Source organism: Gossypium arboreum, chromosome 2 (genome assembly GCF_025698485.1).
Source record: "Gossypium arboreum isolate Shixiya-1 chromosome 2, ASM2569848v2, whole genome shotgun sequence".
NCBI lineage: Eukaryota > Viridiplantae > Streptophyta > Magnoliopsida > Malvales > Malvaceae > Gossypium > Gossypium arboreum.
In genome coordinates, this window is record NC_069071.1 from 270,800 (window position 1) to 286,587 (window position 15,788).

At 34.9% G+C, this 15,788-nt stretch overlaps 1 protein-coding gene across 2 annotated transcripts; it reads right to left on the bottom strand.

Moving 5' to 3' along the window:
* Positions 1–346: 346 nt before the first annotated feature.
* LOC108450695 (DNA-directed RNA polymerase II subunit RPB1-like) lies at positions 347–8,960 on the bottom strand. Of its 2 annotated transcripts, XM_017748432.2 has the most exons (15): positions 8,640–8,960; positions 8,145–8,408; positions 7,602–7,901; positions 7,373–7,531; positions 7,104–7,265; positions 6,783–7,003; positions 6,565–6,706; positions 6,146–6,481; positions 5,760–6,046; positions 5,121–5,379; positions 1,940–5,025; positions 1,704–1,775; positions 1,551–1,604; positions 1,315–1,473; positions 347–596 (listed from the first exon to the last, which is right to left on the bottom strand). In XM_017748432.2, the coding sequence occupies exons 1-14, from the start codon at positions 8,721–8,723 to the stop codon at positions 1,356–1,358; spliced, it is 5,544 nt and encodes a 1,847-aa protein (XP_017603921.1). In that variant the 5' UTR covers positions 8,724–8,960; the 3' UTR covers positions 347–596; positions 1,315–1,355. The 2 variants fall into 2 exon arrangements, with proteins under 2 accessions (XP_017603921.1, XP_052879178.1); XM_053023218.1 differs by lacking the exons at positions 8,145–8,408; positions 8,640–8,960 and having other exon boundaries at positions 7,373–7,523; positions 7,602–7,813.
* Positions 8,961–15,788: the final 6,828 nt, after the last annotated feature.

A 15,788-nucleotide genomic window follows, 5' to 3' on the forward strand; every position in this document is an offset into this window, starting at 1 on the left:
CAAGGCATAACTACCTCAGCTAATAAAATGTCAAAATAGTAATACCTCATGAGCGGACCACCATCTTTATTGACGGTAACATGACACTACCCCAATATAAGGGGGATCTCCCTTAAACCCTTTACCTACATAAACACTCAATTGCCTAATTGATCTCCGACGTCTACAACTATAAATAATTTCGAATGTTGGCCACTTGTTCATATAATGTGATTCTTATTTCAAATTCCAATCATTTCGACGAAATTCGAGTTCAAATTCATAAATCTTTTTTTATTCATCATCGAATCAAATCAAGATAATCAAGTCTGATCTTTATTAACGAGATTGATATAACAATAAAATATGCTTAAAATTAACGTTGAAAATTATAAGTAAATTCCCGTGCTTACAACCTGCGAATATGCTTTACAAAATGTCAATTTTATTAGCTAACTACTACCACAAAGAACAATTTAACCTTAAAAAATGGAAAAAAAAAGTTAAAGAAATTATAAAATTACTGTCCTTTTTCCAATATATCTTTTTACTAAGAGATTCACCATATGTTGTTGATTGTTTCGGCTAACAAAGAAAAAGAATTTGCCACATTCCACCTGCAAACTCAAGAAAATGCAAAGTCAACCATCATTTATTTATATCATTACATTACATGCCGATACATCTCTTCATGGGCCGCATCATCCAAAACAAAATATCCATTTGAAATATGAGAATTAGGACAAAATTACAGAAAAACGAGAAAACTATGAGCCGAGCTTGGGCTTCAACATTCATGACCCAAGCTTAGCTCAACCCAGCCCATTTTATATTTTTATTTTATTTTTATAATTAAAATCAGACAAAATTAAATATATCATAATACAATACTATATAAACATTAAAAAATATGTTTTTTTTTATTTAAATTAACATCAGCTGGCCAAACCGGGCTTAGGCAAAATCTTAAGTTCATATCTCATGTCGGACTGAACTTGGGCAAACATAAAATGTACTAATATCATATATAAGCCAGCTTATGAACACTTTTACATGCTGACACCTATATGAACACAATGCTCAAGAAAATAAAAATCTTCTCACCATTTTCACCCAAGACTGTTGCATAAATACCCAGACTATGTTCGGAGGTGTGATTGATTCAAATATTTGCGTAATAAAGAAAAATGGCTCGAAGGTGACCCTCTCCCTGAGATTTTTAAAATCTTTTGGAAATTCAAAGAGAAGCCTAATGGAAACCGATAAAATGGAAGAGTCGTTACTGCAATTCTAAAACAAACTGCAATAAATTTATGAGTTAAAGACGAAACCAACCTTGGTTTTCTCGAGCTTTTCAAAAACGGCGTGCCTTATCATTAACTCCTGTCATGTTTTCCGTCTTTAGCTGCCCGATCATCCTTGTTGCTTGGAGTGTACTGACCAGTTGAGGATGGCGAATACCCTGGAGCACTAGGGGAGTACCCAGCACTTGGACTGTATGGAAGATTGGAAATATGAAAACACGAAAATAGAGTAATTTTTTTAGATTCAACATTTGAGTCTCTGCTTACCTGTACTGTGGCGAACTTGGGCTGTAGTCAGGATTGCCTCCAGAATTATATGGGCTGGTTTCATACATACAAAATAGATAGCAGATTAAAAGTCGCTTATAACAAATTCGGTACGTAAGTACTGCAGGTGGAAGCTTTAAGATGACAAGTTACCTGCTAGGACTATAGGTTGGGTTTGAAGGGGAATAAGATGGAGAAGTAGGCGAATGAGATGGCGACGTCGGGCTGTAATACAAAAAATATATATTGAAATGAAACCAAAGTTACTCAGCATGAGTACAAATTAACTGAAACTGAGAAGAGGATACAAACAACAACAGCAGTGCAGTCACACAATCCAAGAGTTCTAAGCAACAAACAGATAAGTGATTTAGTCTATCATGGTTTACCTATAATTCGGTGATGTTGGACTGTAAGGACTGGAAGGAGACAACCTTGGACTGCTTGGTGAGTATGCTAGAGATGGACTGTACTTGGTTGATTGCGGATTGTAACTTGGAGAGGTAGGGCTATAGCTAGGTGACGTGGGACCATAACTTGGTGAGGTCGGACTGTACCCGGGAGAAGTGGGGCTATATGCTGGGGAAGTAGGGCTGTATGATGGAGATGTAGGGCTATAGGAGGGTGAGGTTGGGCTGTAAGAAGGAGATGTCGGACTGTATGATGGCGATGTTGGGCTGTATGATGGAGAAGTGGGGCTGTATGCAGGTGAAGTTGGGCTATATGCTGGTGAAGTAGGGCTGTAGCTTGGTGAAGTTGGACTATAGCTGGGAGATGTGGGACTATAACTTGGTGAAGTAGGACTGTAACTTGGAGACGTAGGGCTGTAGCTTGGAGAGGTAGGGCTATAGCTTGGTGAGGTTGGAGAATAAGAGGGACTTGTAGGAGAGTAGGCTGGACTTGTTGGGCTGTAACCTGGTGAACTAGGACTGTAAGTAGGTGATGTGGGGCTGTAACCAGGCGAGGTAGGACTGTAGCCAGGAGATGTAGGGCTGTAACCAGGCGAGGTAGGACTGTAGCCAGGAGATGAAGGACTGTAGCCAGGAGATGATGGGCTGTAACCAGGGGATGAAGTGGGAGAGAATGCCATCCCGCCAACATAAGGTGAGAACTGAGCATCCGAAATGGGAGAGAGACGGAGATTTGGGCTCAGCAAGTAATTTGGAGACATCATGCCCTCATGATATGGAGTTCCTGATACTGGAGATCGAGCAGGTGTCATGCCAAATTCCAGACCTTCCATGTAACTAGGTAGCTGAAGTTCAATGGCATTCTTCAACATCTCATCATTGAGATACAAGGCACACTCACCTGTACCAATTGGTGCAAGCTGACCCAGCATTATATTCTCTGTCACACCCCTCAAATAATCTGACTCAGCATAAACAGCAGCATCAAGGAGGATATCTACAGTTTCTTCAAATGAGCACCTCATCATAGGTCCCGTATCATTCCGGTTGATGCCATGACGAGTGATGGCCATCAAGTGACCACGATATGTCATTGTATCGCAGAGGATAGCTAGATGTCGATAATTCACATAAGACCCATCAAATGATATCACAACCCGCAATTCATCCAACAAGGACCGCCGAACTGCTTCAATTCCCAGCACTTCAATCACTTCAATCAAGTGATTGCTTGTTGTTCTCCTTGCATCAACATCTTCATGGCACATGACAGCCAAGAGATTGACACCTTCCGTATCTAGAACCCATTCCTCTCCGGTCTTATAACCATCAGCCTCATCAAACTTGCTTGCTTTACCATGTTTAATGAACACCTTGTTGATGTCCGGGATACCTCGAAGGGCCATTTCAGTCAGCATGTTGCTTTCAATCTTCTTCAAGAATACATCATCTTCGGCAGACTCGTCAGTTAATTCACCCTTTGGAGCTTCATCGTTCATGATTCTGATACGTAGGATCAACTTTTCTGCATTGTCATCATTGAATATGCAAGTCAAATCATCATCAAATTCCTGGTTGATCTTCTCAGCTATGTCAGCCATACTCAACTTCTTATCAACCATCATCTCACGATTCAACTCTATGCGAAGCAGCCAAGGGGATATCTTATCTGGGGAAATCTCTTCATCTGGCATTTCATAATATGACTTAACAAAATCCATATCCTCCTCAATGAGCGTGCTCATTGGATCTGGATCGTACCATACTTCAGTAGCATGAGTAACACTCCGCAGAGTAGTGTATTCTAAAGCACATTGGACATTCTTGGCCTTCTCCTTTGTCTTTCTAGCTTCAGCAGAGAGGTAAACTGAGAGAGAAGGTGTTTTGATTTTCTTAGCTACATTGATAATTTCCCTCAGCCGGGGGACACCAAGTGTAACATTCTTTGCACTAACACCAGCATAGTGAAAGGTGTTAAGAGTCATTTGAGTAGCAGGCTCACCAATTGATTGTGCAGCAACACAACCTATCATCTCACCAGCTGCTACCAAAGACTGCAAGAATCGTGACTCTATTTCACCAATAACCCACTCAAATGCTTCTTTTGTCAGTCTATATTCCTCCAACACCCTTTTACTGGCCAAAGTACTGCGAAGCAAAATGCAAAAAAAGAGGGTAGCATTTTTCTGGGCTTCCACACTCAAAGGATCTGTACCTGGAACAACCTTTAACCTTTCCTGGAGCTTATCAACAGAATCTACAATTTCCACAGGATGCAAATCTGACACCCTTCTAAAATCAACTTTAAAAGTCTTCTGTGCATTCCAGATCAGCCTCTTCAAGTTAACAGGCAAAGGCCAATTACTATCACCCGTGACTGCAATTTCTGTTCCAAGTTGGCATCTATCAGCTTCAAGTTTATTAACTTCGGCATCAAATACATCCCGCAATTCTTGGATAGTTCTCAAATCTTCAATATGTTCTGGCAACATGTAAGAAGTTGGATTCCAGTTTTCATCATCTATTTTATACCTGAAGACCCTATCAAATTCAGTTTTCTTCATCTTCAAAGAATCCAGCTTCTGAGATTCTATCCATACAGCATCCATACCATCTTCACCATAGAGGAACTGAATAACATCCCCCAATGAGTTCCTCACAGTTCCATCATATTTAACCATGATATCCTCCATTGCCTTCACAAGTCGCCTCTGTATATACCCAGTTTCAGAAGTCTTAACTGCAGTATCTATGAGACCTTCTCTACCTCCCATGGCATGGAAAAAGAATTCTTGTGGGGTCAACCCACGCAGATAAGAGTTCTCCACAAAACCACGACTCTCAGGGCCAAAATCATCCTTTGTAAAATGGGGCAAAGTACGATCTACGAATCCATATGGGATTCGCTTTCCCTCAACGTTCTGCTGACCGACACAAGCTGTCATTTGGGATATGTTAATGAAACTTCCCTTTGATCCTGCAGTAACCATTGCCTTAAGGTTATTGCTTTCTGACAAACTTTTTTGTGCACTGTTGCCTGCATCGTCACGAGCTTTATTCAACACCTGAAGTAACAAACTATATTAGCATGCAAGTGTAGCAGAAGGATGCCAAATAAAAAATAAAAAAAACAGAGCTTGATCAATTTAACTTCAGGTACCTGGTTAACTTTATTTTCGAAGGAATCCATCATAGTTCTTCCAGGTTCAGGCTCTAAATCCTTGTTTTGGGCTTTAATAATGAGCTGTTTCACATCCTCTTTAGCTTTAGAAATAGTTTCATTAATTTTCTCCATTGTCGCTGCATCAGCAATTGTATCTCCAATACCCATACTAAAGGCATTCTGCAGCAGCCAATAATTTACAAGCCATTGTGTATGTCCCAAAAATTTCCGGGCTGCATCTGGACCAACCTCTTCCCTATAACGAAAAGATGTTACCAAACCTTTTTTTTTTTTTTGAAAGAGAATAACCGATTATTTAAAAATATTAATGGCATGAAGTATAAATCCAAATGCACATGAAGAAGCCAAATTTCAAATGGAGAAGAAAGCATGATATTTTGAAGACAGTTTAACTAAACCAAATCATCACCCGCTCAAGTGAAAACCAATTCAACAGTAATTTTTCACAAACTTAGTTTATGATCAGGATTCACAGCTTCATTTGATAGAGAATATTTAGAAGAGGAAAATCAGATATCATATCAAAAACCTAGTAAGATTTAGAGCTTATCAAGCTTCTTCCATGCTCTCCTAAAATATAGAAGTTATACGAACAAATTTTGCTAAAAGACATACCAAATTACATGTATAAGACTTCCAGCAGATGATCCAAGTGCCTTCTTGCAAAGAGTGCCAGACAACACTTCCCCTTTTTCTATTCGAACTTGAGTATCTCCAGGGGTGATAAACCCAGTCTCACTTTCCGAATGCCAGGCAGATGTTCTCATCAGATTTATCTGCTTTGGTATAATCAGATTAAAAACCTGCTTCCCTGTCCAAAGTGGCCGAGGCTTTAGAATTGTAGGAGCTGGAACCTTTCCATCAAAGTCCTCCCACCACATCAATATATTCATGAAAACGTCCTTCAAAAACCCATATAAATTAGACTCACATCACACTAACAAGAAATGTTTAGCATTTAAGTAGTCATATCAAATGAATGTGACTAGCATCCTCTTCACCTTTTCTATGAAAGTATCCCTTTTGGTGATTTTACGGCATCCTAAAAGTGTATCCTGGACAATCCCCATCACAGGTCTATTTGATTGAGGGGACACAATGCACTTAGGCACCATCATGAGCTCTGCTACCTCTGCTCTTGTCTCAAATGATTGAGGAACATGCATATTCATTTCATCACCGTCAAAATCAGCATTGTATGGTGAAGTAACAGACAAATTTAGACGAAATGTAGAGTATGGCATAATTCGGATTCTATGGCCCATGATTGACATTTTATGGAGACTAGGTTGACGATTAAAAAGAACATAATCTCCATCATTTAAATGTCGCTCCACCTGCAGCCATAAATTGGGATAGTTACAACACAGGGAACAACAAAGCAATGTCCAAGTAAAATGTTTTGAGAAAAAAAATGTGCCTTATAACCAAGCTCTAGGTGATGATCACTGCTTTTCTTCAGGTAACGAAGATCAAGTCTTTGTCCATCATCTCTTATGATATACTTTGCACCAGTCTTTCCAGGTGGAGGATGTGGCCCATATTCCACCAGTTCTTTCAACCTGTTTCAATGAAAACTTTGATCCTCATAATTGGCCAAATGTGGAAGAAAATTAAAAACTCTAAGAAGCTACTTACCTCTCAATGTTATATGGTGTCACAGTTTCAGGATATGTGAGATTTAAAGCAATACTCCAAGGCACTCCAAGTTGATCAATGTTGATATTAGGATCTGGTGTAATTACGGTTCGAGCTGAGAAGTCAACCCTTTTCCCCATCAAGTTACCCCTAATGCGGCCTTCTTTTGCCTTAAGTCTACTACAAATAGATTTAATAGGTCTCCCAGATCTCTGTGTAGCCTACACAAGAAAAAGAAGTGTTAAGTTTAAAAATACACTCATATGGAAATGTGGACCTCAATAATACAGAACTTCAAAAATGCAGATGTAAGCGCTATACCCTTGGAAGTCCAGGTAATTCATTGTCAAAGTATGTTGCTACATGAAACTGTAACAACTGAGCAAATTCGGATATGATGTGTGCAGGTGATCCATTTCTCTCCTGCCTCCTCAAGTTCTCATTGTGCCGAATGATCATAGCTAACGCGTGAGTTAAGTCATCCTGGATTCAGCGAACATGAGAATCCAGATTTGATTTAATAGAATCATAAATCATAAATGGAATAACTTCAAAGACCTTAATATAAAAGCAACATAAAAGAAGCTTGCCTCACTCCTAGAGGAAGTGTCCATCATCACAGACGGTCTCACTGGGGGTGGAGGGATCGGAAGTACTTGAAGAATCATCCAATCCGGACGAGCATATTTAGGATTCAAGCCTAATAATTGGCAGTCCTCGTCACTTATCCTCTTCAAGACACTGAGAACCTAGAAAACACAGCAGAACATGAATATGAATTTCTTTGAAATAAACAGCAATATATGCACAAATAGTTACCCGTTCAGCAGTAAGAGTCTGTTTTCTTTCCACAGGTTCAGGAAGTTGTTCCTGATCATCATTCTTCTTCCTTTGGGCCTTGTACTCAGCAATCATCTTCATACCATCAATACTCAGCTTTGGCTGTTGAGCACCACAGCCACCCCGACTCTTTTTTATTGGTTCTTCTGTATCTTGACCTTGGACATCAATTTCATCACCACCCTCACATTTAGTTTTGTTCTTGCATGCATCTAAGATCTTTTTTAACCTGTTTTTTGGATTCTTTATCCTCAATGCTTGCTTAAATTTATGGTCTTCCTGAAAAAGCAACAATTATATTAGAGAATGGGGCATCATGCGACCAGGTATATTTGCTCCAAAAATACAACGTGCAAGTTACTCATACTCCTGCAAACGTATTTATGTTCCTGCACTAGATAGCAGCCAATACAAAAAACACTAACATTATGCATCCAACAGTTACAACAAGTTCCCAATACGCTAAAACTGCATTTAGCTCTAATTCAAATAAGAAAATGCCCTAATCAAGCCTAGTAATACCTCATCAGCAAGAACTTTTGAGCAATTAAAGCAGACACATCTCATTATACTGAGCACAGTTTTTATGAATCCAATATGGAACATGGGCTTGGCAAGCTCCAAGTGCCCAAAATGCCCCGGACACTCAGCCATGTTTGCTGTACAAGTCTCGCACTTCATCTTCCGATCAATTGTACCCAACCGGGTGTCACTTAAACCGCCCACTTTAGGCTTTCCCCTCTCCGTCGTTTCACTGTGCTCAATATGCACAACCGACATTTGCCTCTGCATAAACCGAGGAAACCGAGGAAATTAAAAAAAAAAAATCATAATTTCCCAATCACAAAAGTTCTTGAACGTAGCAGCAACTTAGTAGTTGCCAGTTCAATACACAAATTCTACAGTTCCTTTCCAGCTTTTCTTCTCATTTTACGTATAATTTCTTGGCAATAAAACAAATAACTAATAAGAAAAGAGAACATACAAAAATAATAGAGTTGAGAAAGCGAAATTTACTATTTCATCGGGACTGAGGATGCCGAACTGGACCATGCGGACCTTGGCGACCTCCGCCGGAGAGAATGGGAATCGCAAATCCATGGCGATCCGATTTGATCCAAAAAGAAACCCGGTAACCTTAAATTCTCACTATAGTAAAGAATGAAGTAAAATTGTTAAAATTCGAAATCAGAATTTTTTTGTTTGCTTAAATGTATTTAAATTTAGATTTGCTGTTTTTTTTTTGTTTCTTTTTTCTTTTTTTGCCGGCTTAAATTGAGAGATCGAAAATTTGTGTATTACAAAGGGACTCTCCTCCAAGAGAGACTCTCAAAACAGAATGATTTCAACGCCCTAAGGGCTTATTTATAGACAAACTTGAGCAGCCCTAATGACTATCCGAGACCGGATGCGTATTGCGCACCATACAATCAAATTGTTTTGGTTTAATTGCAAGATATTACTCAAACTATAACTTGTATTACAAATTGGACTCTGAATTTTAAAAACATTCTAATTTAATCCTCAAAATATCAATACCGTATGAGTTGCCGAAGGCAAATGGGATGGGAAGTCACCTTGGCCCCCAAAAAAGTGGTAGATCTGTCATTTAGTCTCTTAAGTTCTTATGAAATTACACATTAATATAATGGTAAAATTACTTTGATCTTCAAAAATTATACTTCATCTTAGACTTTTAAAACAAATTTATAGCTTCTCCATGATGCTAACTCAATTTTGACCAAAGAGAGAACCAAAAGTATTACAAAGGGTGATTGAGAATAATAGCAAGTAATTGAGTGATTCGACCAATTCAATTAAAAAACGAAAAACAACTTATAACTTGGATCTTAATTATCCTAATTGAATTGATTTAACATCGGCCGTTTCGATTGATTAAAGGTGAGTTTAGATGAGCAGTGCGGTGCGTTTAGCTTACTTTTTATCTCATATTACAATATCACTATAATATCTAATCTTACCGCTACCGCTGTTTTTACACTAACTGTAAGTAAATGCACTGTCCATCCAAACCCATCCTAAGTAAATCAAAACAATATTTTTCATATATTTTTCTCACTCTTTAACTATGATTTTCATATCTTTTGAAAACAAACCTCAATATTACACATAAATATTAGTATAATGTATAATGTGATACATCAATTTGAATTTTATGTAATTATACATATGAAACTTGAGTTCGAATGTTTTCTAAAAACATGGAAATTGCAGATTTGGTCCTTCGTAGTTCGTAGTTTGTTTGGTTTAAGCCTTGTTGTTCTTTACTTCAATTATTTGTTTTTAATATGTACATTATGTCAAAAATTTAATTTCTTTTTATGGTGCATGAATTGTTATTAATGTCTTTGCATGACTCTTTTAGGTTCTTGTATGATTAATTCGGCTGATTGTTCATTTTGTAAAATGGGCTTTAGTCAAAATGAAGGTAAAAAGACCCAAAGCATTTTAGATAAAGGGTAAACTGCACCCAAAGTCCTTTAACTATTAATGAGTTTACGTTTTGGTCATTCAACGTAAAAAAGTTACAAAATGATCATTGAACTATTAGGAAATTTTCATTTAAGTCACTAGGTTGTTAAAATTGTTGCTATATAAAATTTTTCTATTCACATTGCCTACACTAATCGAAAGCTCTCATTTCCTGTTCTTTTATAGCTTAGTTTTTTTTTTTTTATGAAACAACTTTGAACATCACAAATTTAAGAACCAACCAAATCAACTTGGATCAAATATACGTTTTTCTACTTGTTGATGGATATTGATCCACCATGCCGATCATCGAATCATCAGTTGTAGCTCACTAGCCGAAATTTAAAAAATAAACTTAACAAACTAGTCACTTAAATAAAAACTTTTGGATAATTCAATGACTTAAATAAAAGCTTGCGAATAATTTAATGACCATTTTATAACTTTTGAAATTAAATAACAAAAACATAAATTTAATAATAATTTAGAGACATTGGATATAGTTCACCCAAATTATAAAATCGGCACAAAAATAAATAGTCCCAAATCACTCATCAACTACATGTACTATTACGATGTTAAGTTAAAAATAATATATTCAAATAATTATAATTAGAATTAATTTTTATTATCAATTTAAAACATAATATATACGCTACACATTTAAACTTTCATTCAACCTTGACTTGATTATGGATGGGTATTATTGTCAAAACGAGAGAACATGAGTTCGAGTACACTGAAGTGCATTATCCTCTTATTTATGGACTAGGGAAAAGTTATGGATAATTCAGATATTATCAAAACATATAATATAATAATAATGGTCTTAACAAAACATAAAACAGGAAATTTAGTCATCAACGTTTACCCTATTAGTTATTTTGTAATTACTATTTTTTTTGAACAATAAATTTTAATTAAACTGTTTTTTCCCAATTGAAAAAGTAAAATAACTTTAGTGGAGTTGACGTGACAATTCGTATGTGTTAAGCCCAATTTCTGCCTGGGCCCAATCAAACCAGTCCAAATTAAATACCCCACTAAACCGACCACTAACTCCATCACCCTACTAAACCATCCACTACCTCCATCACCCCCACTAACTCCATCACCCTACTTGTTATAAGTTGTAAAATTTGGCTATAAAAGCCATGGAAAAACTATTGTAAGGGGGGAATTTTTTTTAGAGAATACACATACGAAATCAAAGAGAATACAAATCAGATTATTGTACATAGAATTATTATATTTTTTAATACCATTGTTTATTATCGGTTACCATTTTTATATCAAATTATTATTATTTACTATTTCTCACTATTACTAATTTAACTTTGTTATTCCAAATTTTTTTACTATTATCCCCATATTTAATGTTATCATCAACATATTTTTGTTATTATCATCATGTTTTTAATGTTATTATTAATACTATTAGCACAATGTTTATTACATTATTGTATTTATTATTATTGTTGTTTTATTAATTATTTCTATTAATTACTATTATTATTATTTTTTATTATTTATATATGGTTAGCATTATTCTCGTATTATTGTAACGCCCCTTACCCGAGACCGTTGCCGGAGTCGAGCACAAGGCACTACTAAACTTATTTGAGCACTTAACCAAATTTAGATAATTTATATAATACTTTTCAGACAAGCTGTCCAACTGTGTCATAGTTGCTAAATAATTCATATCTCGAGTTATAAAACTCAAAATCCAAATCCGTAAATTTTATCTGAATTTATACTCATATATCTACTTACCAATTTTTTTCTAGAATTTTTGGTCAAACCAATTAGTACAGTTTATTATTTAAAATCTCCCCTGTTTCAGGGTTTGACTACTCTGACCTTTGTGTATTACGAATCAGATATCTCTCTGTACAGAGCTTCAATGACTATGCCGTTTGTCTCTAATAAAACTAGACTCAATAAGGAATCTGTACATATAAAGTATGACTTCTAATTATCTTTGTAAAATTTATGGTGAATTTCAAAGTCAGAACAGGGGATCCAGAAATCGCTCTGGCCCTGTTTCACAAAAATTTAAACATCTCATAAAATATAGCTCATATACCTGTTTTTCTTCTTCCATATGAAAATAGACTCATCAAGATTCGATTCCATAATTTATTCATTATTTAATTCCATTTCTACTATTTTTAGTGATTTTTCAAAGTCAAACTACTGCTACTTACGAAAACTGTTTTAGTACAAATATTGTTAACTAGTTTATAACATCTTTACTTCAATTCATTCAAACTCTATACATGCCATATAAATCTTTAAACATAAAACAAAAACTACGGAATTGATCTGAATAGTGTGCCTTGTTGTGTTGATCCGATCTACCCACTTCACTTCAAGTCAATCTACATAAAATATTAAACACACACAAGTAAGCTTATTGAAGCTTAGTAAGCTCATAGGCATATAAACACAAATCATATCAAATATCGTACACAATCATATATCTATTAGTTTAACTATTTCATCCTCCAAATCACAATTTCATTAATAACTCATTGGAATAATTTCCATATGGCAACTCACAATTTAACTCCCTTAGGCCCATTTCTCATTTACTTCATTGTCAAATTAGGGAACAATAAGGGAATTGAGTGCTTCATTATCACATTGCCATAGTAAACCATGGACTTTCACATTGATACGCATCACACACCGAAGCCATAGCCTTGCCATGGTCTTACACGGTTCACATATCATACCGAAGCCATATCCCAGACATGGTCTTATACGGAATCACATTATCACATTATACCGATGCCATAGCCCAGCTATGGTCTTATACGGAGTCACATTATCACATTGCACCGATGCCATAGCCCAGCTATGGTCTTAAACGGGCACACTTGTCACATATGTTTCATCAACTCATCGAGGTCACGAGAATAGAAGCACTCAAATCCATTGTTCCTACTAATTTGTACTTTTAGTTACACATTATTCATTAGTTAATGCAAATTGATAGTATTCATCAACAATAAAATACTTTAACAATCATAATATTTTCATATCAAAACATTGAACTTTGCCATATGAACTTACCTGGACTAATTTGTAAAAGTCGAGAAATTGGGGACTATTCTTGAATTTTCTCCTTTCCACGATTCGATTCGTTTTCTTGATCTATAATTATAAAATCATTCCTTCATTAGCATCCATTTCAATTCTATTTCACTTCACAATTTATGCTGTTCAAATTTCGAAATTGCACTTTTACCCCAAAATTTACAATTTTCACAATTTAGTCCTTCTCAATTCACCCATCAATTGAACTAATTTTTCTCAATTAACACTTTATTTTATCATTATAAACTATTTCAAAACCTTTTATATTCTTAATTTCAACAGAAACCTTCAATTCACAACTTTTTCACAATTAGGTCCTAAATATCATTTCCTATCAAAATCACTTAATAAAACCACCTTAATATAAAATTAGAACTTAAATTTCATAATAATTCATCATAAAATTCCCTTATCCGTCCAGGGTAACTTCCAATTTCACCCATAAAATCAAAAACTAATGAATTCTACAAGTGGACCTAATTGTAAAAGTCATAAAAACGTAAAAATTATCAAGAAAAGTAAGAATTAAACTCACATGATGTAAAATATGAAAACCAGCTTTCTCCAGACCTTCTATGGCGTTTTAGCTGAGAAAATATGAAGAAATGTCTAGATTTTTCAATTACATCATTATTTAACTATTAACTTTTATACTATTTCCAATTTTGCCCTTGTTCACATTGTTTTCTTGCTTATTTCATACCCAAACTGTCCAGCCATTAACCTTTGGGTCTAATTGCTCTTTAAATCCATCTTTTAAATACTTAAGCTATTTACTCACAATTTAACAAATTTTGCGCTATTTTCAATTTAGTCCTTTTAATTAATTAGCCATCCAAACGTTAAAATTTTCTAACGGAACTTTAATACTAACTCAATGACACTCCATAAATATTTATAAAAATATTTATAGCTCGATTTTCAACTTTGAGGTCTCGATACCTCATTTTTGACCCGTTTGACCTAATAAATTCTTTTAATTCACTAATTTCACCATTTCACAAATTCTTCTAAATTCTTACTTGACTCATAAATATTAAATTACTATCTTGTTCAATCTTATTTGTCGAATTTAGTGATCTCAAATCACCATTTCCGACACCACTGAAAATTAGGCCGTTACAACTATTATTTTCATGTTGTCTATTATCATCATTTTTTAAAAAATCTATGTCCTTAATTCATTTATCCATTGATCTTCTCTCAAAATTTTTCAAAATAAAGGCAATGTTCTGTATTTAAAGAATTCGAAGAATCGTGCCCTAACGTACTGGGTTTCGCTTTCTTTGTTTGTCTTGAATATTCGAATATCCTCTTACCAGTTCACTCTCAAAAATTTTCAAAATAAATGCAATGTTCGGTATTTAAAGAATTCGAAAAATCGTGCCCTAATGTACTGGGTTTCACTTTCTTTGTTTGTTTTGAATATTCGAATATCCTCTTAAGGCTAAAACGCACGTTTTAAAGGCAAGCTCACAATTGAGGGTTAAAAATGTTGTGTCCTAACGTACTGGATGTAATGTTTTACCTTGAGGTAAGATGGTCTTTAATACACATTTGACTTACCTAAATGTTTTAAAAGTCACTAAAATGAGGATCGCGTTTTGAACTCTGTCCAAATCTTTAATTTTCGACATTAAGACACTAAATAATCAATCAAGTACCAATTTTGGGCGTGTCAAGGGTGCTAATCCTTCCATGTACGTAACTGACTCTTGAACCGGTTTTCTATTTTCGCAGACCAAAATCGTCGTTTTGAAAAATTTATTTATTTATTAAAAACGATCGTGTTTTGAGGTGATCCAATCACACCCTATTAAAAACGATTGGTGGCGACTCCCAACTTTTCGTTTTCAAAAGTCGATTTCCCGTTTTAAAAAAAATGGTTTCAACAGTATGTCTATCCACGCATACTTCATAAAAAAATAAATTTCAAATTGTTCGTAAAAATTCTCAAAATATAGTCAACGTAGCAATGAAATTCATATAGACTACTATATCAATGCCATTAAGTTGTAGTTTGACTAAATTTTAAAGACCGAAGACCAAAGTAACAAAATGAGTAAACATTTGAGGCTAATTTTATTTTTATACCAATTTAAAACCTTAGATATCAAAATAATATTTTAAAAAATAAAATATTAAAATATGTTATAAGTCCCTGTACTCTTCGTAAATTCAGAATTTAATCATTGTACTTTTATTTTTAAAAATTTAGTCCCTTTATTTTTCAGATTTCAAAATCCAGATCTAACTTTAACACTATTATTATTTTTGGTTAAGTCTAGGTTCGTTACAAACGCCATCTTTTTAATTACATTGCTATTAAGTGAGTTTTTTTTATTATTTCAAAATGTTACGCCAACAAATTTAACAAAAAAATCAACAATGTTAATGATTGAACTTGAATTTAGAAATTTAAATAATTTAAGGACTAAATTCTAAAAATAAAAGTACAAAGAAAAATTTTAAATAAAAAATATAAAAACTAAATTTCAAATTTTTGAAGAGCAGAAGGACTTATGTCATATTTTAACCTTAAAAAAAAAGCAAAATATCCAGAAATTG

Bases quoted from the DNA above. Each gene is read 5' to 3' on its own strand.
- LOC108450695 (XM_017748432.2), bottom strand. From the start codon at position 8,723: ATGGATTTGCGATTCCCATTCTCTCCGGCGGAGGTCGCCAAGGTCCGC. The intron at 7,266-7,372 runs GCAAGCTTCTTT...CGCTGAATCCAG, and splicing joins ACACTTCCTCTAGGAGTGAG to GATGACTTAACTCACGCGTT. The intron at 7,004-7,103 runs GTATAGCGCTTA...TTTCTTGTGTAG, and splicing joins AATTACCTGGACTTCCAAGG to GCTACACAGAGATCTGGGAG.